Source organism: Gekko japonicus, unplaced genomic scaffold (genome assembly GCF_001447785.1).
Source record: "Gekko japonicus isolate JY-2015 unplaced genomic scaffold, Gekko_japonicus_V1.1 scaffold5197, whole genome shotgun sequence".
In the NCBI taxonomy this organism is placed as follows: domain Eukaryota; kingdom Metazoa; phylum Chordata; class Lepidosauria; order Squamata; family Gekkonidae; genus Gekko; species Gekko japonicus.
This window is the reverse complement of record NW_015168820.1, coordinates 78,328-103,825: the sequence shown is the minus strand read 5'-3', so window position 1 is coordinate 103,825 and position 25,498 is coordinate 78,328. Positions and strand designations below refer to the sequence as shown.

The 25,498-nt window shown below is 46.8% G+C and overlaps 1 protein-coding gene across 1 annotated transcript; it reads left to right on the top strand.

The window, feature by feature from the left end:
• Positions 1-14,763: 14,763 nt before the first annotated feature.
• On the top strand, positions 14,764-25,206 carry LOC107114288 (zinc finger protein OZF-like). Its single transcript, XM_015415734.1, has 2 exons — positions 14,764-14,793; positions 23,557-25,206. Exons 1-2 carry the CDS (start codon positions 14,764-14,766, stop codon positions 25,204-25,206), a joined length of 1,680 nt encoding a protein of 559 aa, XP_015271220.1.
• Positions 25,207-25,498: the final 292 nt, after the last annotated feature.

The following is a 25,498-nucleotide window of genomic DNA, read 5'->3' as shown; positions in this document are numbered from 1 at the left end:
TAGCTCCTTATTTTTAATCACCTTCTTTCTCTTTTTTGCAACAGTTTTTAGAGAATGTCCTTTTTTTCTTTCTTTTTCCCTCTTTAATCTTAATAGATCGCTTCGATGGTGTCCTTTGTAAATATCTATCTCCTTCTCCACATTCTGTGTAGTAAGAAACTTCTTGTCCTCTGGCTCCCTCTCCTGGCAACAGTCCTCTAATACAACTAGATCTTGTAAATGCAAATTAGGTTCTTCCTTGCTTTCTGTATCTACGGGTTTGTTTTGAAATTCTTTAGACAAGTCCTTGCAAGCGATTTCCACAGCTTGTTTAATGACATTTGACAAATCCTTACAGGTAGTTTCCACTGCTTGTTTAATAGTATTTGATAAAAATCTTTTGAGCTGGTCATAAGTAAGGTCTTCTACTAGGGTATTCAAGTCTATCTCTTCTTCCTCTGCCGTCGCCATTTTCTGCTTCCACCTTAAGTAATACTTTAAACTTTAAACACATAGGCAGTCAGCTAACTTTGGACAAATTTAATTGTACTATAGTTCGTGTTTTTATCCAACAGTTTTCTGACAAACCAGCTTTTCCTTTCTCTTTCTTTCTCCTTCCTTGCTTCTACAACACTCGCTTCCTCCCCCGGTCCTTCAATAGCCGCTTTATCTAACGCTTTGGGGGTAACAAATGGTTCTAAATTACTTCTAGGATAGCATGCAGAGATGTGAAAAAATTATTTCGATGTGTTACTTGCCCTTTATAAGATTAAAAACAAACAGTTGGTCGCTGCTTTAGGAGGCATGGATCCACGTCTCCATGTCTCCTCCCTTCTTTGTCCTTGCTTCTGGGGCACAGCGACAACACTCCCGCGATCGCCATCAATGGGAGTCAACGCAGACAAGCCCCTTGCCACTTCCCCCCTCCAGGGGCTGAAGCGAGACCCCCACCCGAACACTCGGGTGGTCTCAAAAGAACAAAGAGGGAGTGGGCGTCTCGGGGGGGGGGAGAGAAAGGAAAAAGATTCCAATTTCTTTTCCGCACTCTACCAATCAACATAACAAACAAAGACTTTCATAAATGGCAGGCCTTTATATCTCAATTTCTTTGAAACGGGAAAAAATAAAGAATAAACTGCAATACTCTACATAGACCCACAGGCTTAGGGGTACTTGACTTTCCACACTTTCGCGCTTACTACCAAGCATCAATACTCAGATACATTCCAAACGCTATCCAAAGATCATGAAAAACCCTGGATGCTGATTGAGCAAAAATACTCCAAACCATACAATCTTCAAGAACTTCTCTGGATTGTGCCGAATAGGAGACCAAAAACCATAAAAAAACAATATATTACTTGCAACAGCGATTAAAGTATGGGATCAACAGGAAAAACTCTTAGCGACGGGCAGGGGTCATTTTGTAGAAAAAGAGCTGCAGGAGCTCATTAGCATGCCTAATGAGCTATTAGCATAATAGCTCATTAGCATATGCCACACCCCCTGACATCACCAGAAGTGATGTCGGATGAGGAAGCAAAAGGGGGGAAGGCATCTTCAAAAGACTCCCTTTCCCTTCCCCAGCTGCAGTGCGATTCCAGAGAAAACTCCTTCTCTCTTCGTTTCTCCCCCCCCCCCCCCGCCCCCTTGGGGGCCCCCCTCTGGGAGAGGGGAGGCTTTTGAAGATCCCCCTTCCTTTTTGCTTCTCCAGCCGGCCTGCCAAGGCAGGCGGGGTAAGCGAAGAGAGAAGGGGTTTAAAGTTTAAACCCCTTCTCTCTGCAGATCTCTGTTTGGTGTAGTGGTTAAGCGCGTGGACTCTAATCTGGGAGAACCAGGTTTGATTCCCCACGCCTCCACTTGCACCTGCTGATGTGACCTTGGGTCAGTCACAAGCTCTGGCACAGTTTGTGTCAAGAGTTCTCTCAGCCCCACCCACCTCACAGGGTGTCTGTTGTGGGGAGGGGAAGGGAAAGGAGTTTGTAAGCTGCTCTGAGACTCCGAGGGAAGGGCGGGGTATAAATCCAATCTCTTCTTCTTCTTCTCTTCTATTCTATGGCCCATAGAATAGAATAGAGAGATCATGCCGCTGCTTCCCCCCCCTGCTCGCCTTGGCAGGCCGGCTGGAAAACGGGAGGCTTTTCAAGACCCCCCCTTTTTTTGCTTCTTCAGCTGGCCTGCCATGACGGGCGGGCAGGGAAGCAAAGTGGCGGGGCGATCTCTCCATTCTATTCTATGGCCCATAGAATAGAATGGAGAAATCGCGCCACCACTGCAGCGTGACTCCAGAGAGAAGGGTTTTTTAAACTTTAAACCCCTTTTTTGTGGAGTCGCGCCACAGTGGCGGCGCAATCTTTCCATTGTATTCTATGGGGCCATAGAATATAATGGCGATATCATGTCACAGTAGCGGTGTGGCTCTAGGCAGAAGGAGCTTGGAGGCGGGGAGCTGGGCTTGCCTCCCCCGCCATTTGGGCCTGCTCCTGGGCTCCCGGAGCAGCGCTCCAGCCCGCTCCGGCCACAAAAGACTCCCGCCGACGGGCATATCTCAACTAGCAACATATACTCACCAAGACTGGTTCCCTCCTGGTATGGCCTCAAATGCTTTTAATAATTGGATCACAGCAGATCTAGGACGTCTACACGATCTAGTAAAAAAAGGCAAGATTCATGATAAAAATTACTTCGACCTTAAATAAGGTCAGCAAACGCCATGGCATCAATACCCACACCTCAAAAATCTGTCAGAACAATTAGCTACTTCAGGTATCTTCCAGAGAGAGCTGACAAACCTAGAAAAGTTAATCCTGGCCTACCCCAAATCACCAAAAGGAACCTTATCAAAAGTCTATACATTACTTCAGATAGAAGATAACAAGAACTGTAAACTGAAGCATCAACACAGATGGGAAGAAGACCTTAACTTAAACATCCAAGACTCTGATTGGAACAACATTTGGGAATCACCAGAGAATAACTCCCCAATTTACAATATACGACTTCAATTCTTTAAGTTGATTTCAAGATGGTACTTCACTCCATACCAACTACATAAAATGAACATACTCCATCCAACCACTCTGCTGGAAAAAGTGTGGGCTAACGGGTACCTATTTACATTGCTGGTGGTCCTGCCCTCAAATCCTCCAGTTCTGGGATAAAGTGGTAACGCAAATTAATTTAATCACACATCAAACAATTCCCTGCACACCAGAAGTTGTCCTATTAAACTTATGGGACAGTTCAATAAGAGGAGAGGCAAAAGAACTGATAGCAATACTTCTAGCTACAGCCAGATTGTCAAGTGTGGCGGTCTGGAAATCCTCCTTACCGCCAACTATCTTAGCCTGGCAAGACAAAATTTGGGAACAATTGGCTATGGCCAAGGTAACAGACTCCATACACAGAATACACAACCCCGCTACACCATCAAACACTAAATTTGCACGCATTTGGGCTCCAGTACTAGAATATATGGTAACACAAGATAAACTCCCTTCTAAACAGATATACCATAAATGGCTATACCTCTGACCCACAACTGACACTAGGGTAAATCAACCACAACACTAGGTAATTAAATCTGTCATTCATTAGGCTTAGCAAACAGTACATAGATGTATTAATTACAGCACAGTATGCTCTCAGGTATTCTCACACAATATGCTCTTAATGTTTTAAACTACTCTGTTTTACTAAACATCTAGCTCTTGTTGTATAATGTTATGATTTATACTAAGTTGTAACGCTGATTATATTCTCAATAAAGTTTAATATTTTTTTTAAAGGCTCAGAGAGTAGTTACAGAAAGGAGAGCCTTTTTAGTGGTATCCTCCTCCTTTGAAACTTTCTACTTCAGGCTATCTGCCGGTCTAACTCTTTCTGACACCTACAAAACTGGCAGAACCCTTTCCTTTCCCCAGTCCTGTGAGGAAATAGACAAGTTGAGGGAAACAGATATCTACAGCTTCTCTGCTACTGGCATAAACATCGTGTGACTCGCGGGCATCCTTATTTCACAAATGTTTTTATCTGACAAGGAGTTCTAGAGAGGTATTACACAACCCCAGTCCCTCCCCAGTCCAGCCTGCTGTGAGCTTTTTTGGGTTTCACCACCTTGAAGCCCAAAGAGTTCTGGCCATAGGATTTATTTGAGTTGAAAGAAAAAGCTTGTGTCCCCCACCCCAACAACTCAGTAAGTTTTAAGGGGTCAGACCTCTCAATATCATCCAGTATTGTCAAAATGGACTGGTCTCTGTGGAGTTGGCAGGTGAACCTTGTAAGACACAAATTCCCCAATCCCAATTGCCCTCCACACCCACGTCCAGATTCTCCCAGGGAGAATCAGGAAAGTGAAGTAAGATTCCCTCCTCCTGTTCTCCCCCCCCCCCCCAACTCCCTGAGCTAGAAATGACCAAGAGTAAGCCCTGGGCCAAGGCTTACTTCTCACCACTAACTCCTCAGAGTCCCTGGTAAGTCTTAGGGCTCTTTAGCTTGGAGAAACGACGACTGAGGGGTGACATGATTGAGGTTTATAAGATTATGCATGGGAAAGAGCAGGTAGAGAAAGAGGTACTTTTATCCCTTTCTCACAAATCAAGAACTCGTGGGCACTCAATGAAATTGCTGAGCGGTCGGGTTAGAACGGATAAAAGGAAGTACTTCTTCACCCAAAGAGTGATTACCACATGGAATTCACTGCCACAGGAGGTGGTGGCGGCTACAAGCATGGACGGCTCCAAAAGGGAATTAGATAAGCATATGGAGCAGAGATCCATCAGTGGCTATTAGCCACAAGGTATAGATAGGGGCTCTGGGGCAAGTGATACTCTGTCTTCTTGGTACTTGGGGGGGTCAACAATGGGAGGGCTTCTAATGTCCTGGCCCCACTGGTGGACCTCCTGATGGCACTGGTATTTTTGGCCACTGTGTGACACAGAGTGTTGGATTGAATGGGCCTTTGGCCTGATCCAACATTGGCGTCTCTTATGTTCTTATGTTCTCCCCTTGAATTCCTCCTTGGAGATTATGCCTTTATGCAGCAAGATGAGAAATTTCACCTCACTACTTTAATTTGGAAAGGTACCTGCATTAGGATTGCTAGCAGGCCTGAAGTGGGGAGAGGCTATCTTGCCTCTTTCCCACGTGTTTACTGGGTGGAAATGGGCATCTGAAGAGCTAACACGTTTTCCCTCCAGGTAGCTGGCAGGCAGCCCTAGATTAAGGATTTCTTTATGAATCTGAGAAAACAAAACTCAGCTAAGGAAAAGTCGTTCATTCAGGAGATTATTATTTGTGTCAGGTAAATCAGGCTTTGTGTTTTTTGATCTTTGTGGGGGTTACTCTGGCATCCCCCCCCCCCCATTGTGTGTGAAGTTCTAAATAAGAAATCCTCTTGCAGATGCTTGAGAATCGCACCTGGGGCCATGAGTGATCTCAGTGAATGAGCCCAACCCAGTTTGCCCCCATTCATGATATGGGTCATTTAAGAGGCAAGAGTGTTGGGTTATGACTTGGTGGGTCTGGGCTCAAATTCACAGTAGGCTTGGAAGGTCTTTAGGTGCCCTTTAGCCTGTCCCATTTTCAGGCTAACAGACCTTGCAAGATAGTTGTCAGGATTAAATACTGGGCGGGGGACACCTTCTTGCGAACCGGCAAGGACTTGTGGGGTGTATCCCATTTTTCCCTTCCCACCTATTTCATGTTTTCCCTTTCCTAAAAGACCTCATTGGACTCCATAATGACTTTCATAGGGTAGCTGCATTTGAAAAGGATCCCATGTGAGTCATACAGGTCAGAGGGTATCACATCACCCAGTGATTGCTCCCAGGCCTGGGGCTCCCAACTTCCAGGTGGGACCTTGCAATCTCCCAGAATTATAACTGAACTCTAGACAACAGAGATCCGTTCCCCTGGAGAAAACAAAACATTGGAACTTACCTGAAGTTTTCTTCTCCTCAGTGGGGCGAAGTCATCCAAACTGGTTAGGCCACGCCTCCTCTCGCTCCAGGCAGGGGTATGCAAATTTGTGTAGGCTGTATTGGCTCAGAGTGAGGCTGAACCTCCAGTCGTAGTATAGCCCAACTCCATAACAGATTTATTTATGTATTTATTTATTTATTAATTATATATCCTGCCTTGCTTGATAACGACTGAGGGGTGACATGATCGAAGTTTATAAGATTATGCATGGGATAGAGCAGGTAGAGAAAGAGGTATTTTCGCCCGTTTAAACTGTCAAATAGGGTCTGGGTGGCAAGTGGATTCTTGTACAAGGAGACTCCTTTCGCCTGGATCTAATTCCTTCCTTCTCATCCAGTTGGCTTGTCATAAAGGTGTTCACCTTTTAGACCTACCATTTCCCCCCCTGCCCAAACCAACAGGTTTTTGGACTCATGGAGGAGCACCATCGATCTGGTGCGAATCGCTGTGCGCCTAGGCCACAGTATTGACTGTGCGCCTGTAAAGTACTGGGTTTGCTGCATGGAGTACTCAGACAACAACATGCGTAGACACGCGTTTATTGTACTTCACGCAGGAACTGAAAAACGGCCCTGCATGGCCAACTATATACACACCCACAGTCCCATTGGAGGGTTTTAATTTCCCGCCACAGTTGCTATTGGTGAATGCTGGGGGAACTAGGATCCTCGTCTTCTATTGTTTAGAGGAGCTAAGCTCTTGACTGTAGCCGCGGACCCCTGGTGGTGGTCAGTGTACATAACAGCGCCCTAGCACATACCTGTTCCTCGAAAGGATTTGGAAAGCATGCAGTGCCAGTCTGACTGCCACAAGTTCCAGCCAGTCCATACTGTTCCTATCTTCCAACGGGCTCTGTGACGACCTCCTATTAGGGAGGACTGTATTTCTCTTTAAATGCGCTCTTTTTTTCTGTAAAACTGGGTATATTCGGCTGCCACCAGGAATTAAAGGATTTCCAAACCTTCTGTTTCTCTTATTGGTAGGGTAACACAGGCTCAAGGCTTTTCAGGGATCTATTGTGGTCCAGAAGAAGAATTGATATGAATTCTGGGATATATTTAAATAAAATAGGATTTATTGAAAGGGGAACAAAATAAGAAGTTGGTAATTATTTAACTGGTTGGGAATAAGGTTTCTGTAAATGAACTTGTCCACTGTAGCCCTTTAACACACATATACTGATCCTTCTCGGATCCCACACAGATTCTCTAGTCTCTCTCACTCTCTGACTCCACACAGCATTGTCAGAGGTCTCACAGACTGAACATCAACTGCCCAACATCAACTGCTTTTTCACCAACTGTCATTATTCCAACTGTCATTCTCCAATCTCTCACTGACACACTCACACAGATCCACACAGAATAACTCCTCCCACACTCTGCCACCCACCAATCATACTCCACATGTCCCTTTCCATCATTCTACTCTGCATTCTGCACTGCAACCAAACCTTTAAAGAGACACACAGACTCTAACACAGTGGTTCTCAACCTGTGGGTCGCGACCCCTTTGGGGGTCGAACGACCCTTTCACAGGGGTCGCCTAAGACCATCGGAAAATTCGTAACAATGAAAATACATCCTGCATATCAGATATTTACATTACGATTCATAACAGTGGCAAAATTACAGTTATGAAGTAGCAACGAAAATAATTTTATGGTTGGGGGTCACCATAGGAAGGCATTAGGAAGGTTGAGAACCACTGCTCTAACACAAGGCATCATCACAGGCTCCAACGGCCTTGGACAATCTGATCCTTACAGTGTGTTCCCCAGCCTCTACTGGTTGCCATACCTGCCAACAGGAAAGAAGACTGGAGGAAACTGACTCCCCGTGTCAGATTTGGTCACGAAGACTAGTTCAGAGACTTCTTTGTGCGTGCGTGTGGGGGGGGGGGACAGTATCTGGACATCTGTGCTCCCTTGTGTGTGTGTGTGTGTGTGTGTGTGTGTATCCTTCTGACAAGGGAGAGGAGTCCATTGTAAAGGCCTGGCATGGAAGCAGGCCCAAGGAATCAGGTGCATGGACTACATCCTCAGTCCCCGTCCTGTGAACCAGTGTTCCCTCTAAGCTGAGTTAGTGTGAGCTAGCTCACCGTTTTTTCGCCTCCACCTCACAGTTTTTTGTCTTAGCTCAGGAAGGAGGGCTCCAGAGCAAGCTAATTTATGCACTAGCCAAATCACTTGCTCACAACTTTAATGCCAGTAGCTCATAAAGTAGGATTTTTGCTCACAGGACTACACAGCGTAGAGGGAGCATTGCTGTCAACCAGTGCATGAGGTCCACTGACATCTGCCGGATTTCTTCCAACAAGTCCCCCCCCCCCGCTTTTGCAGGTGGAAACACTTTGGCTATCCTCATCTGAATCCTGGCCCTTAAGTGGACTATGTCCCTGGAGGGTGTGAGATTATTAATATTATTTTTAACTCATTAATTAGGCGTCCTTGTGCCTGAAGAGATTGCCTAAAGGACTTGGTGTCCTAGCTCACCTCTGCTGCCTAGGTACTGCGAAGGATATAGTCCAGGTAAGCATAAAGGTGGATTCCTTGTTGTCGTAGGTAGGCTAATAGAACTACCAGGACCTTGGCAAACACCCTTGGAGATGATGCCAGCCCAAAGGGTAAGGCCTTGTATTGGAAATGCTGGCCCTGAAAATCAAAAAGGGAAGAACTGTCTGGAAGGTGGAATATGCTGGTAAACATCCTGAAGGCCTAAGGACATCACGTGGTCGTTCTGCTGAATACTCTGCAGAATGCAGAGAAGAGGTTTTAAACTGGAACTTGTGCTTCTTTACCCATAGATCAAGATGGGCAGCCATGTTAGTCTGTAGTCGTAGAAAAGAGCAAAAGCCCAGTAGCACTTTAAGGACTAACAATATATGTGGCAGGGTATGAGCTTTTGTGAGACGCTGCTCAGTTCTCCAAATACCTATAGCTTCAACTCTATTTTTAATTTAGAATTGCTCTCCAGTCCCCAGATCTACAAATGGAATGGAATAAATCCCATGGAAATGCGGCTCTAACGGCACTGGTGCCACTGTCCCTACGTGCATTAAGTTTGAATAGGTCACAACAGAAGAAAAGGTGTCTCTGTTCCGTCTTGGGAAGTGGGGAAGCACAAAAGTAAGGAAACTGCTGGAATTGACCCCCAACCATACAGTCAGGTGGTTTGTTTTTGTTTTGTTGGTTCCTGTCCTATTTGTTAGGAGGGAGCTGTCTCTGTTGGAATCTGGACCTATAGCCAAAGGTGCGGGAGCGTCTAAAGTCCTTTCCTTCCTGATTTTTTTTTAAATTGCCAATGAACCTAAAATAGACAGAGGATCCACCTTCCAGTGATTTAGCCATAGGTTCATTCTTACCACTATATTGGTGGCCCATGCTCTGGCACCGAACTGCACAGTCTCATAGGATACATCTGCAAATTTTGCAGCCCTTTAATCGTTAGGATGGATCTCTTAAGTGTCAAGGGGTCAGTGTTGGACTTTTGAGGGAGGTTAGCAGCCCACACCACAATGGCCCTGAGGAAATCCGAGAGTGTGGCAGGTGGCCCAGATTGTCAGAGAGGTTGCTTCAGGGGATCCCCTAGGGCAGTGGTTCTCAACCTTCCTAATGCTGCGATCCTTTAATACAGTTCCTCATGTTGTGGTGACCCCCAACCATAAAATTATTTTCGTTGCTACTTCATAACTAATTTTGCTACTGTTATGAATCGTGATGTAAGTATCTGATATGCAGGATGTATTTTCATTGTTACAAATTAGGAGCCCTATCCTAAGACCATCGAAAATTTGTGTTTTCCAGTGGTCTTAGGCGACCCCCGTGAAAGGGTCGTTCGACCCCCAAAGGGGTCGCGACCCACAGGTTGAGAACCGCTGCCCTAGGGGCATCTCATTATTATTATTTTTATTCACAATTGTTACAAGCATTGGCCACAGCCTTAGGCAAAACTGCTCCTGAATGTAAGACTACTCCTGTGCCCGCAAGAAAGTGTCATTGCCTGGAACTGCCCCTTCTGCCTTTAGCGTGTAATAAGAGAGTTTGGAGATGGACAATTTTGAGGCCCCTTTGAGTGGTTTCTCAAACCCTCTAGTATCTAAATTAGATGAAGCTGAAGATCTAGAGTTTGTTTGTTTTTTCAAATCTCTGCAGATGTTCCAGCCAGAAAGGCCTAGGAGAATTTGCTGACCATTCCCCTTTCTCTTTATCAGAGCTGCTTGTCATATATCCTATAGTTAAAAAGAGCCCCTCCACCCCTAAACCCAAGCCTGACATGGGTGGTGAGGGAGAAGGGAGGACACGCTTTCTAAGCGTGAAGAAAGAGCAGCTAACCCCTGAAAAGAGAGAGGTCATGTTGGTTGGGAAGGTGGAGATCTTGAATGACATAAAGCTTCCCAATTTTGATGGAGTTCAGCTGACCCTTAGCTGACTTAGTTAAGAGTTATACCAGCTCCAACAACAGTGGTGTAGAAGCGAGTTAACAACTCTCCAAATAATGCTTTCTCCCAATTCAGCGTTAGCCATAAGATGACTCCTCACCTTGATACAGCTGATCCGGCCACCTGGAGCCACACCATGGTGGCATCCAGACTAGATGTATTACAGTAGTCTAGCCTGGATGTCTCTATGGCATGGATCCTGGCATGGGGATCTCTCGTTACACCACATGATAGCCACGTGTGTTTACTGTCCCACAACATACACCCGACACTAAGTTTGGACTTCCGTCTATCCAGAGCTCTTGTCCTGTATTTCTGAGAGGTGGGAGATTTAAAAGATCTTTTATGGGTGCATCAGGAGTTTGATACCACTGTTGTGCAGTAATCCATGGAGCCAAGAAACAGTGTGCATACATGGTTCCTACCAGAAGAAAATATCTACATATTTCTCCTCCATCCTGTTAAGGGTATCTATGATACCTCTGTTAAGCTCTGGAGTTTCCATTGTCTGGAGTGCTGTAATAACTTGTAATTCAGCTGTCTCCTCTTCTAGTCTGTTTCTGAAATTCCTTTGCAATAAAAAAGCTACTTTAGTTGAATGTCCTGGAAGGCTGAAGTGATCTACTGGTTTTTCAGTCTTGTGATTCTTGATGTCAGATTTGGCATAGGATTTGACCTGTGTCTGACCTATGTAGAGAACCCAAGGGCACTGTCAGCATTTAATAGTATACCATTCTCATGTTGGGTCTTCCTATATATAAATGTAAAAATTATTTGAATAATCATACGGTTCGATCAACTTTACACTGACTAGAAAAATAACACCTTTAAATGATATTATTTATTATTATATATTATAAACAACGAATATGTTGTCAGGTCCAGTGATTGTGTTGTCTGGGTGTATGCAGCAACGGAGTTTCTTGCAAGCTCTAGTAGGAGTGTCCATGCTCACATTAGAGGTTGCACTGTTGTGGGTGAGGCGCTGTTTCAGACAGGGGGCTGTGTGTGGGCAAGAAAAGGTTTGCAGCACACAAACACACTCCACTCCTAGATGTGTGTGGGCAGGAGAGAATTTGCACTTGAGGTCCTGCGTTTTCTCTTCAGGGGCAAAATAAAGTTATTCAGACACACTTGTCTGTGAAAAACACAGAATAATCTCATAATATGTAATCCCCTCGCCCAACCGAGTTTTCCGGTCCTGACACCTGGGGGATGAATGAGGAACTCGGAGGCGAAGAAGGACCTGGGACCAATGTTCCCTCTAAACTTTGGAGCCTTACGAGCAAAAATTCTACTTTGTGAGCTACTGGCATGAAAGTTGTGAGCGAGCGATTTGGCTTCTGCAGAAATTAGTTTGCTCTGGAGCCATCCCTTCCTGAGCTAAGACAAAAATGTATGAGCCGGAGGCTAAGAAACTGTGAGTTATCTCACACTAACTCAGCTTAGAGGGGACACTGCCTGGGACCCAGCTTTAGCCTCCTCCTCCTATTGAGAGGCTGAACAGCCCCCGTGCAGAGTTCCTCCAGAGCAGCCCCACTGAGCTGCGTGCGTCGAGGGTGGCGGACGGCAGCTGGGCTGAAGCGCCTCCTGGAGGGGGCAGGGGAGAGTTTCCCTTCGTCTGCAGCACCGAAAGGGTTAAGCCCACAGAACCGGTTGCTAGAGAGGCCGAGCAAGGGGGAGGGGGTCGGAAAGGAGGAAAGGCTCTTTTGGGGGCGGGGTGGGGGTTCCCTCTGCAAGGGGCAAGAGACCGGGGAGGGCTTCAGGTTTGCAGCAGCCGGGAAAAGCCTCGCCGCAGCCGGATGGCGGGCAGGTGCCCTTCGGAGTGAGTCCTCGGGGGAGGAAGCTTTGAGCTCTCGGGAGGGAAGGAGGGAGGCCAGGGTTGCCGGACAGGGTTGCCCGCAGCAGGACTGCAGAGATTCCTGGACATTTTGGGGGGGGGGGGGTCTGTGCATTCCGGGAAAGGGCCGGTTTGGGGGCCGGGGATGGGGGGAGACCTCAGAGTGGAGCGAGGCCACCGAGTCCTCCCTCCAAGGCGACGGTCTCCTCCGGGGGAACTGATCTCTGTCTGATGGAGGCCGGTTGTCATTCTGGGAGAACTTCAAGCCCCGCCGGGAGGTTGGCAACCCTGTTAGGTTCCAGTCTTGGGTCGCTCTGTAAGCGGAATTTGGGGCGCGTGTGTGATAATTGTCTTTCAATACAAGGAAGGTTAAAGGTAGGGATCTAGATCAAGACGCATAGCTGCGCTTGTCTGTAGCAAGAGAAAAGAGCAAGAGTCCCGGAGCACCTGAAAGATTTGTGGGGGGGATGAGCTCTCATGTGAGTCACTGCTCACTTCTTCAGATACAGCTAGAATGGGAGTCCAACGCCCCTTAGATATGAAATCACCCCACTCTGCAAGATACAATTCCCACTGTATCTGAAGAAGTGAGCCCTGACTCACAAAATTTCCTCCCCTACCACAAATCTTGTTAGTCTTTCAGGTTCTGCTGGATTCTCTTTCCTTTTTTTTTTTTAACAATACATTTATTGGGTTTTTAATAATGTAAGCCAATATAAACAAGCAGGCCTCGGTTCCTGCCGGAGCGCATAAGAGCACCGCTCTGCCAGTCAGGAGCCTAGGGGGCCCCCTGCTCCAACCAGCCATCAGTTGGGCAAGGGGGGGGGAGTCCCCCCCCCAGCCCCAGGGTGGTGGCCTTGGACTCATAGGGGCAAAGTCCACCTCTTGCGCAAGAGGTCATTCTGGCTCCCCCAGCTCTCCTTCGGGGCTCTTTAAAATGTTATGGCCACCGCTGTTCTCAGCGGCAGCTGCGATGCCGGCGGGGGAGGGGAGGCGGGCCAAACGTTCTCCTGGCTCCCTGAGCCCCGGCCGGGGGTGGTGGCCTTGGACACGTAGGGGCAAATTCCACCTCTGGTGTGTCTCTTGCTGTCTTGGTACTATTTGCTTTAATGACAAATATCCTGGCAGAGCTGAGGAAGGGTGGAAGCCAGGGGAATTCCCACAGAGTAGCAGGCCCACTACCCCACATCAGATGCCCAGAGGGAGCATTTCTGTGCCTCAACATTATTGAGCCAAACCTCAGCCTCTCTCCCTTTCTCTCCCCATCTCAGTTGCTTGTTCTTCTCACAGACACATTCCTGCCCCTTCGCCTCAGCTGGGTGCTCTTCAGGCCTGTCGAAGAGATGTGCACAGTGGTAAAGTGGTCACCGATATTTTTTGGTGTACCATAAGAATTAGCCCCTTGGACGGACTGAGCCAATGTAATGAGAGGCTAAACTTGTGAACATCCTTAAAGAGCCAAAAAGAGACACCTAACTTTCCCAAAGAACCATGGAGGCATATCTCAAATAGCTTGGTTTGTAATATAGAAAAAAAGATCTTAAACCTGGTCTACAAACCACAAGAAGCCCGTTTGTCCTGATCCAGCAGGTCAATTCTCATGTGTCTCCTGAGCTATGAAGGTTTGTGGTGTTCAGTGCTGTATCTCGATTCTCTTTGATTTTCCATGTAACTGTCTCTGTCTCTCCTTTCCCTCAGAGTGAAGCCTCTCTTCATGGCCAAGTGATTAAAGACACCTTTCCACAGTCAGAGGTGACCCAAGAGAAGGGTGAAGAGATGGAAGAGGAGAACCCAGAAGGACCTGGAACTGGCAAGACAGCAAGGAAAAACCCCAGTCCCACCCAAGCTGGGAGTGGTGTTGAAATCTTCGAAAGCCCAGTGCCAGATCAGCTCACTGCCATCTCAGAGTTACATTACCGACGCTTCTGGCAATTCCACTACCATGAGGCGGCTGGGCCCCGGGAGGTTTGCAGCCAGCTCCATGGACTTTGCAGCCAGTGGCTGAAGCCGGAAAGGTGCACCAAGGCACAGATTCTGGACCTGGTGATCCTGGAGCAGTTCCTGACCATCCTGCCTCAGGAAATGCAGTGCTGGGTCAGAGGATGTGGGCCAGAGACCAGTTCCCAGGCAGTGGCCTTGGCCGAAGGTTTTCTCCTGAGTCAGGCAGAGGAGAAGAGGCAGGCAGAACAGGTGAGGAGATTATCTCCATGTCCAAGCCACGATATCTGGCCTTATCCTAAAGGTTCCTTGCCAGACATCTGTCCAAGTGTTACTCATCCAAGTGGGAGATTTCACGGCCTCCTTCAGCAGCCTCTTCTACTAGATAATTTCTTATCCCTCCAGATAACTCCCCAGGTCTTCTGATGGAAGGGTGCAGAGTCTGGGAGCTCTTATCCATTCCAGCTCTTACCCCTCTCCCTCGCTGGTTTTTTTTCATATGTGGGCACCATCCCTGAAGACAGAAGCGACATTCCCTGAGGCGGAAGGAGCTTCCTTGGAGCAAGGACTGAGGACGCAGGACCATGAGGGTGTCCAAGATGCCGTCTCCTGTGGTAATGCCTCTTTGTTCCTGGATGTGTTTGGGGCACCCCCATGAGTTTGATGGGTAGAGAGTTCAGGTCAGGAAAAGAATTAGATACGTCTTCACCCAACACAAAGCTAATCTGTGACACTCAGTGTCCATTAACTTCGATGCCTCTCAAAGGGGATTTAGACAAATTGATTGAGGGGAACTCCTCACATTAATTAAAATAGTCATATCTCACTTTCTTTCTAAGAGAAACCCAAGGTGGTTTAAAAGATAAAAGGTAGACAAACCTGGGCAGAGCGATTCAACCTGGTGAATCAAGGGCGCCTTTCCACCTTCTGGGGCAGCAGAGCCCTGAAAACCAGCTTCTAGGGGCCAATAATCTTGGGAAAATCTGGGTTCTCTGCCTGTGCTTATAGGGGTATCTGGGGGGCTTTTGTGGGAAACAGGACGCTGGAGGAGGGATGGCGGGCTGTGGACTGGCACCCCCAGGAGCTTTGGGGAGGGCCTCGGGGTGGGTCTTGGGGCAGATGTGATGTCATATCTGGCTGAAAGCCTAGTTGTGAGGATAGCATGCTAAGCACTCATTCACATTATCCTCGATGCATCTCTAGATGCACTGAAGTCACATCTGGCTCGAATCTAACAGTGACATGTAAAGCATGAAACAATCAAGCAAACACTTTTCCTTCCTTCCTCCTTTGTCTCAGTGACAGGCAGTGAAGAGATGCCGTCGAGCTGTCATCTTTTCGGAGGAGTGGAAACTGCTGCTGCGCCTGCAGGCCAGGTAGGAGAGACGAGCAGGGGATAACCTGGGTCCCTCCTCCTTTCTCGGGGGGCTTTTGCTCCTGCGGTTTCTACAAGGTGTCCAGGTGAGAGCCTGTGGACTCCATTCCCTTTACCCATGCCGAGCCTGACATCCTGTACCTTTCCAGACTGCTCCCTTCTGGTGTGCAATCCCTGCCTGGCGAGATCTCTGACGAGGGGATCTGCTTTTTCTTCCAGTGCCCCTTTTCCTTGGAGGAGGTGTCCGTCGATTTCTCTGAGGCAGAGTGGGCCCTGCTGGATCCGGGACAAAGAGCTCTGTACAGGGAAGTCATGCTGGAGAACTGTGGGAATGTGGCCTTTCTGGGTAAGGGTCCTTCATAGGTGCCCAAATTGCGAATTGCTGCCATAGGGATGAGGCATGAGTCAAAATATTGAACAGCAACACACCATTTTGAGAGCTTTCAGTTTGGTGTGGAGGTTAAGTGCACGGACTCTAATCTGGGAGAACCGGGTTTGATTCCCCCACTCCTCCACTTGCGACTGCTGATGTGACCTTGGGTCAGTCACAAGCTCTGGCACAGCTGTCCTTGAAAAAGAGCCGTTTGTGTCAGAGTTCTCTCAGCCCCACCCACCCCGCAGGGTGTCTGTTGTGGGGAGGGGAAGGGGAAGGGGAAAGAGTTTGTAAGCCGCTCTGAGGGCGGGGTATAAATACAATCTCTTCTCCTCTTCTCTTCTTCTTCTTCTTCTTACTTGGGAAGGGGCTGTGGCTCACTGGCAGAGGATCTGCTTGCCGTGCAGAAGGTCCCAGGTTCAATGCCCAGCATCTCCAGTTAAAAGGATTGGGCATGTGAAAGGATGTGAAAGAGCTCTTCCTGAGACCCTGGAAAGCGGCTGCTGGACTGAGGAGACTAGGCTAACTTCAGTGGACCGAGGGTCTGGCTCAGTACAAGGCAGTTCATGTGCGTGTTCTTGCCCAGGGGCAACTGAGGCCAGCGTTGTGGCCATCCCCCAAGCCAGAGAAGGTGTCCCGGCCTGAGGCGAAGGTGGGGATGAGGGGCCCTCAGAAAGACTCTGGAAGGGGCCAGGTTTCCTCCTTTCCCTGTTGCCAGCCTTTAGAACACACCCACGAGAAGATTGCACTCAAGTTTTTAAAATATATAAAGTTTTATCAGTGATTTTAAAATAAAAGCTCACTAAACATCACGGTTTCTGCACCTCAGCAACAGAGAAACAAGAAAAGCTAACTGTTCTATCTAATACATGGAATAACTTGGTATTAGATGGCACCTCTTGTTGCAGCATAAGTATCCCAGCTGTAGTCTAAGTTACTCTACAGGAAACTATTCATCGTGATGAAGCAAGAGAGTATCGCGGCGCACTAGCATGGCGTGAGCCTAAAGTTAGCATGGCTTCCCTCTGGTCTATACCCGTATTATGCTTTCTACCTCTCTAGGGTCAGGTGACCCTAACAACCTAATCAAGGGTTCTCCTTGAGGGAATTCTCCAGAGGCTGTCAGCACCCTCCTAATTTGGTGTAGTGGTTTGGTGTGGTTAAGGGCGTGGACTCTAACCTGGGAGAACCGGGTTTGATTCCCCACTCCTCCACATGAAGCCAGCTGGGTGACCTTGGGTCAATCACAGTTCTCTCAAGAGCAGTTCTTGAAAGAGCTCTCTCAGCTCCACCTACCTCACAGGGTGTCTGTTGTGAGAAAGGGAAAGGAGTTTGTAAGCCACTCTAAGATTCTGAGTGAAGGAGCAGGGTATAAATCCAATCTCCCATCCTTCTTGGCTCAGGAAGGATGGCTCCAGAGCAAACTAATTTATGCAGTAGCCAAATCTTTTGCTCAAAACTTTAATAGCAGGAGCTCACAAAGTAGAATTTTTGCTCACCAGACTCCACAGCATAGAGGGAGCCTTGGAAAAGAGACGTAGAACTTCAAGCCTTTCCGTCTCAGCATCCACACTGTCATCGGCATCATCTTCAGAGGGGGAGGTCATAAGAACATAAGAGATGCCAATGTTGGATCAGGCCAAAGGCCCATCCAGTGCAACACTCTGTGTCACACAGTGGCCAGAAATACCAGTGGCATCAGGAGGTCCACCAGTGGGGCCAGGACATTAGAAGCCCTCCCACTGTTGACCCCCCCCCAAGCACCAAGAAGTCACAGAGCATCACTTGCCCCAGAGCCCCTATCTATACCTTGTGGCTAATAGCCACTGATGGACCTTTGCTCCATATGCTTATCTAATTCTCTTTTGAAGCTGTCCATGCTTGTAGCTGCCACCACTTCCTGTGGCAGTGAATTCCAAGGGTTAATCACTCTTTGGGTGAAGAAGTACTTCCTCTTATCCGTTCTAACCTGACCGCTCTGCAGTTTCATGGAGTGCCCACGAGTTCTTGTATTGTGAGAAAGGGAGAAAAGTACCTCTTTCTCTACCTGCTCTTTCCCATGCATAATCTTATAAACCTCGATCATGTCACCCCTCAGTCGTCTTTTCTCCAAGCTAAAGAGCCCTAAGCGCTTTAACCTTTCCTCATAGGGAAAGTGTTCCAACCCTTTTATCATTCGAGTTGCCCTTTTCTGCACTTTTTCCAAAGCTATAATATCCTTTTTAAGGTGTGGTGACCAGAACTGCACACAGTATTCCAAATGAGGTCTCACCATTGGATAGAGGAGGATTATAAAATGATGAATGCCTTAAAGATAGCAACTAGACAAAAACACTGTGTAATAATAGGTGATTTTAACTACCCACACATTGATTGGGTCAATATGTGTTCTAGTCGGGAAAAAGAGATTGAGTTTCTAGACACTCTAAATGACTGTGCTATGGAGCAGATGGTCACGGAACCTACCAGGGGAGAGGCGATCCTTGATTTGGTCCTAAGTAACACTCAAGACCTGGTGAGAGATGTAAAAGTGATTGCACCGCTTGGAAACAGTGATCATAATGTTGTTGAGTTCATCATTTGTACAAATAGAGAATTGGCCAAAAAGACTCACACAACCATTTTTAACTTTAAAAGGGGTAATTTCTCTGATATGAGGGGACACGTGGGGAGGAAACTGAAAGGAAAAGTAGAAAGGGTCAAAACAATTGGGGAAGCTTGGGATCTATTTAAAACTACGATCCTAGAAGCTCAAAAAATATATATTCCGCAGGTTAGGAAAGGCACAAACAGGTATAGGAAAAAGCCTGCATGGTTAACAAACAGAGTAATGGAGGCTGTAAAAAGTAAAAAGAATTCCTTTAAGCAGTGGAAAGCTAGTCACAGTGAGGCTGATAAAACGGAACACAGGCTATGGCAAATAAAATGCAAGTCTGAGGTCAGGCAGGCAAAAAGGGAATATGAGGAGCATATAGCAAAAAACGTAAAAACCAACAATAAAACTTTCTTCAAATACATTAGAAACAGGAAACCAGCCAGGGAGGCAGTGGGGCCCTTGGACGACCAAGGGGTAAAAGGAGTATTGAAGGATGATAGGGAAATGGCTGAGAAGCTAAATGCATTTTTTGCCTCCGTCTTCACTGTGGAAGATGAGAAGTGCTTGCCCACTCCAGAACCACTGATTTCAGGAGGGGTGTTGGAAGACCTGAGTCAGATTGAGGTGACGAGAGAGGAGGTCCTAAAACTGATAGACAACTTAAAAACTGAAAAATCACCAGGCCCAGATGGCATACATCCGAGAGTTCTGAAAGAACTCAAATGTGAACTTGTAGATCTCCTGACAAAGATATGTAATCTTTCCTTAAAATCTGCCTCCATTCCTGAGGATTGGAAGGTAGCTAATGTCACTCCCATCTTTAAAAAGGGTTCCAGAGGAGATCCGGGAAATTACAGGCCTGTCAGTCTGACGTCGATACCGGGTAAATTGGTGGAAACCATTATTAAGGAAAGAATTAGTAGGCACATAGATGAACAAAACCTATTGAGGCAGACTCAGCACGGTTTCTGTAAGGGAAGATCTTGTCTCACTAACCTGTTAGTGTTCTTTGAGGGGGTGAACAAACATGTGGACAAGGGGGATCCAATAGATATTGTTTACCTTGACTTCCAGAAAGCTTTTGATAAAGTTCCTCATCAAAGGCTCCTAAGTAAGCTCAAAAATCATGGGATAGAAGGACAAGTCCTTTTATGGATCAAAAACTGGCTAGTTCATAGAAAACAGAGAGTGAGTGTAGGTGGGCAATTTTCTCAGTGGAGGGTGGTAAGCAGTGGGGTACCGCAGGGATCAGTACTTGGTCCACTGCTTTTTAACTTGTTCATTAATGATTTGGAGATGGGAGTAAGCAGTGAAGTGGCTAAATTTGCGGATGATACAAAGTTGTTCAGGGTGGTGAAAACCAGTGAGGATTGTGAGGCACTCCAAAGGGATCTGTCAATTTTGGGCGAGTGGGCGTCAACATGGCAAATGGGGTTCAATGTGGCCAAGTGCAAGGTGATGCACATTGGAGCCAAAAATCCTAACTATAAATACACGTTGATGGGGTCTGAACTGGCAGAGACTGATCAAGAGAGAGATCTTGGAGTTGTAGTGGATAACTCACTGAAAATGTCGAGACAGTGTGTGACTGCAATAAAGAAGGCCAATGCTATGCTGGGGATTATTAGGAAGGGTATTGAAAACAGATCAGCCAATATCATAATGCCGCTATATAAATCAATGGTGCGACCTCATTTGGTATACTGTGTGCAATTCTGGTCACCACACCTTAAAAAGAATATTATAGCTTTGGAAAAAGTTCAGAAAAGGGCAACTCGAATGATAAAAGGGTTGGAACACTTTCCCTATGAGGAAAGGTTAAGGCGCTTAGGGCTCTTTAGCTTGGAGAAACGATGACTGAGGGGTGACATGATTGAGGTTTATAAGATTATGCATGGGAAAGAGCAGGTAGAGAAAGAGATACTTTTCTCCCTTTCTCACAATACAAGAACTCTTGGGCACTCCATGAAATGGCTGAGCGGTCGGGTTAGAACGGATAAAAGGAAGTACTTCTTCACCCAAAGAGTGATTAACACATGGAATTCTCTGCCACAGGAAGTGGTGGTGGCTACAAGCATGGACGGCTTCAAAAGGGAATTAGATAAGCATATGGAGCAGAGGTCCATCAGTGGCTATTAGCCACAAGGTATAGATAAGGACTCTGGGGCAAGTGATGCTCTGTGACTTCTTGGTGCTTGGGGGGGTGGGGTCAACAGTGGGAGGGCTTCTAATGTCCTGGCCCCACTGGTGGACCTCCTGATGGCACTGGTATTTCTGGCCACTGTGTGACACAGAGTGTTGGACTGGATGGGCCTTTGGCCTGATCCAACATTGGCATCTCTTATGTTCTTATGTACCAACTCAGTAATGTTTCAAGGGGGTGTACTCTGTACTCTTCGTTGTCCCAAAAAAAACGGGCGAATGGTGTGCCATACTGAACCTAATGGAACTCAGCGTCTGGGTGGTGCAGCAGGAAATCGGTATGGAGTCACTGAGATCCATCCTCCAGGCACTACACCAGGGCGACTTCTTGGCATCCCTAGGCCTCAAGAAAGCCTACTTACACATACCAATACACCCAGCCTGCTGGAAATACCTTCAGTTTGCCTTCCAGGGGAAGCCTTATCAATACAGGGCACTACCTTTTGGACTTTCTTCTTCCCCATGTGTGTTCACCAAGGTCCTGGTGACGCTAATAGCAACACTGAGGAGAGAAGGGATACACACATATCCCTATCTCAGCAATATATTCGTCAGGGCACCAGACAAGAGGAAGTGTCAACGGGACATCAACTTTGTGGTTCATTTCCTCCAGATACACGGGTTCCTCATAAATGTACAGAAGAGTCAACTAATTCCATCTCAGACGGTCATCCACCTTCGTGCTCTGATAGACACCAGATTGGAGAGGGATTAACTCTCAGCCCCACCTACCTCACAGGGTGTCTGTTGTGGGGAGGGGAAGGGAAAGGAGTTTGTAAGCCGCTCTGAGACTCCGAGTGAAGGGCGGGGTATAAATCCAATCTCCTTTTCTTCTTCTTTATGGGGCACTACAGAATCAGGCCTCCACTGAGGCTGCCTTTAGGAGTTGGGTCCTCCCACAGGTATTGGATGAGCAACTATCATCTTTTACCCACCCAGACTGATCTTTGATATATAACCAGACTGGATGCCTTTCCCCACTGAAGGAGAACGAAACATTGGACTTACCTGAAGGTTTTTTCTCTTCAGTGGGGCGAAGGCATCCAGTTTTGCCCACCGCTGTACTTGTTATGGATGTCTGAGTTCTTCTTCCCGGTGCTGAAGATAAGGAGAATATCTTTTTCTTTCTTGTTTGGTTCATGTTTTTGGTATTAAAGGTTCTTCTGGTTTATGATATTAAAGCGTGGTGTGAAGCTCTGCTTGGGCTAGGCTATTTTATGACTGGAAGGGCAGCCTCACTCCGTCCAGGTAGGCATACGTAAAAATTTGCATAGCCCTGCCTGAAGCGAGAGGAGGCGTGACCTTGCCAGTCTGTCTGCCTTCGCCCCACTGAAGAGAAGAAACCTTCAGGTAAGTCCAATTATTTCGTTCTCAAAAGAGCTCTCTCAGCCCCAGCTACCTCACAGGGTGTCTGTTGTGGGGAGTACAGGCCCATAGCTACAGTGGGGCATCTCGGGGCCTAGCCCCCTTACTGCCAAGGCCCCCTGATTTCCCATCCAGCCCAGGCGCTCCCTTGGAGGTGTATGCGGGGTGCTCCCTGATTTATCTAAAGGCTCCCCCAAATTAAAAAAATCCTGGCTACAGGCCTGGGAGGGTAAGAGAAAGGAGGTTGTAAGCCACTCTGAGACTGCGAGTAAAGGGCAGGGTGTAATCCAGTCTCCTCCTCCTCCTCACTCAAAGTTACACGGCTGAATACAGGTTTTCACGATAAACCGATTACCACATTCTGGAGTCTGGCCTTGACAAAGATAGGGATGTAAGCTCCAGAGAGACTCAAATCACAAACGCCAGTGAGTCGAACCAGGCTACTTAATAATGACGTTAAACCTTGGTGGAGCTAGGGTGCTCAGCCTCACAGATCCATTCCCCTTACATTGGGTGGAATTGTGGGCTTTGACCTTGACCTTGGTTCCATACTTCCAGAATTTTTACTCTTGAATTTATTTCCTTCCCCATATAAGAATGATCCTCTCTCTCTCTCTCCCCCTCTCCCTCTCTCTTTCTGAAAGATGCCAGAGATAAAAGTGAGACTTCAGTAGAGACAGGCAACAGCCTAGAATCTGAAGAAAGGCTGGAGAGTTTCCCAAGAGGATCCCAAGAGATTTCCTTCCCAGATGAGCTGGTTGAGAGTGAGTATCCTTCATGGTTATGACAAGGTAACAGGCACTGAATGGCCACGGGGGATTACTAATTCACTTCTGAGCAACATTTGGTTTGCTACAATCATACAGCCCACTGGGTAAGAAGGAAGGGAGGCCTTCTGAGGGCCTGAAATCTGGAGGCTCAGAAACTCCTTCTGGGCAAGAGCTCAGCTGTGACTGTTGAGGGGGTGAGGTATCCTTAAATACTAGATATTTTGGGGAAAGGTGGAGGGATGTTTAAGAAGAGCCAAGCAGCAAAGAACAATCAATCCTTTCCTTCTCCAGTCACGTCTCCCAAGTGCTAACAGGATCTCTCTTTTTATTCCAGCAGAAGATGATCAGAGGAATGAGGAGGGTGAGGAACTTCATCAGAAAATGCCAGATAGAGTTAAAAAAGAACATTTGAAAGAAAATGTCAGGATTCAAGGCAGACCTAAGAGGAAAAAAGGCAGCCCAATGGTTGAGAAGCGAGACAAAAGTGAGTGTTTTCCAATGCATAGTAAATCCATTCAATGTGAGAAATACTTCAGAAACAGATCACAGCTCCTTATGCACCAAAGAATACACAGAGGCAAGAAACCTTTTGAATGCTCAGAGTGTGGAAGGAGATTCAGGCATAGTAGCAGTCTTCAATTCCATCAGAAAACCCACACAGGGGAAAAACCTTTTGAATGTTCAATTTGTGGAAAGAGATTCAGCGGGAGTGGCTTTCTTCGACATCATCGGAGAACTCACACAGCTGGAAAACCTTTTGAATGCTCAGAGTGTGGAAAGAGATTTAGTGGTCTCCAAAAACATCAGAAAACTCATGCAGGGGAGAAAACTTTAAAACGCTCAGACTGTGGGAAAAGATTTAGTAAGAACAGAAGTCTTCAAAAGGATCAGAAAACTCACACAGGAGAGAAACCTTTGGAATGCGCAGTGTGTGAAAAGAAAGTCAGGCATAGCAGCAGTCTTCAGTACCATCAGAGAACACACACAGGGGAAAAACCTTTTGAAGGCTCAGAGTGTGGAAAGAGGTTTAGTGGGCACAGCAGTCTTCAGCTGCATCTTAGAACTCACACAGGGGAGAAACCTTTTGAATGCTCAGAGAATGGAAAGAGATTTTGTCAACTTGGCCATCTTCAGAAGCATCAGAGAACCCACACAGGGGAGAAACCTTTTGAATGCTCAGAGTGTGGAAACAGATTCAGTGGGAGTGGCAGTCTTCAACAGCATCAGAGAACTTACACAGAGGAGAAACCTTTTGAATGCTCAGAGTGTGGAAAGAGATTTAGTGAGAACAGTAGTCTTAAAAAGCATCAGAGAACTCACACAGGGGAGAAACCTTTTGAATGCTCAGACTGTGGAAAGAGGTTTAGTGAGAATGGTAGTCTTAAAAAGCATCAGAGAACTCACACAGGGGAGAAACCTTTTGAATGCTCAAACTGTGGAAAGAGGTTTAGTGAGAATGGTAGTCTTAAAAAGCATCAGAGAACTCACACAGGGGAGAAACCTTTTGAATGCTCAGAGTGTGGAAAGAGATTCAGTCAGAGTGGCAATCTTCAACAGCATCTGACAACCCACACTGGGGAGAAACCTTTTGAATGCTCAGAGTGTGGAAACAAATTCAGTGGGAGTTACCATCTTCAACAGCATCAGAAAACTCACACAGGGGAGAAACCTTTTGGATGTTTAAAGTGTGGGAAGAAATTCAGTCAGAGTGGCACTCTTCAGCGGCATCAGAGAACTCACACAGGGGAGAAACCTTTTGAATGCTTAGAGTGTGGAAAGAGATTTAGTGAGAATGGCAGTCTTCAAAAGCATCAGAGAACCCACACAGGGGAGAAACCTTTTGAATGCTCAGATTGTGGAAAGAGATTCAGTTTGAGTGGCAGTTTTCATCAGCATGAGAGAACTCACACAGGGGAGAAACCTTTTGAATGCTCAGAGTGTGGAAAGAGATTTAGTCAGAATGGCACTCTTCATCGGCATCAGAGAACTCACACAGGGGAGAAACCTTTTGAATGCTTAGAGTGTGGAAAGAGATTTTGTGAGAATGGCCATCTTCAAAAGCATCAGAGAACCCACACAGGTGAGAAACCTTTTGAATGCTCAGAGTGTGGAAACAGATTCACTGAGAGTGGCCATCTTCAAAAGCATCAGAGAACCCACACAGGTGAGAAACCTTTTGAATGCTTAGAGTGTGGAAAGAGATTTAGACAGAATGGCACTCTTCAGCGGCATCAGAGAACTCACACAGGGGAGAAACCTTTTGAATGCTTAGAGTGTGGAAAGAGATTTAGTGAGAATGGTCGTCTTCAAAAGCATCAGAGAACCCACACAGGAGAAACCATTTGAATGCTCAAAGTGCGGAAAGAGATTTACTGTGAAGGGCAATCTTGAAATTCACCTAAGAACTCACACAGGAGGAAACGTTTTGATTTCTTAGAGTGTGGAAAGAGGTTCAGTTGGAGTGGCCATCTTCATCGGCATCACAGAACCCACACAGGGGAGAAATCACTTGAATACTGAGGGTATGGAAATAGATTCAGGTTGAGTGGCAGTCTTAGACAGCATCTGACAAACCACATGGGAAAACCCTTTTGAATGCTCGGAGTGTGGGAAGAAATTCAGTTGGAGTGGAAGTCTA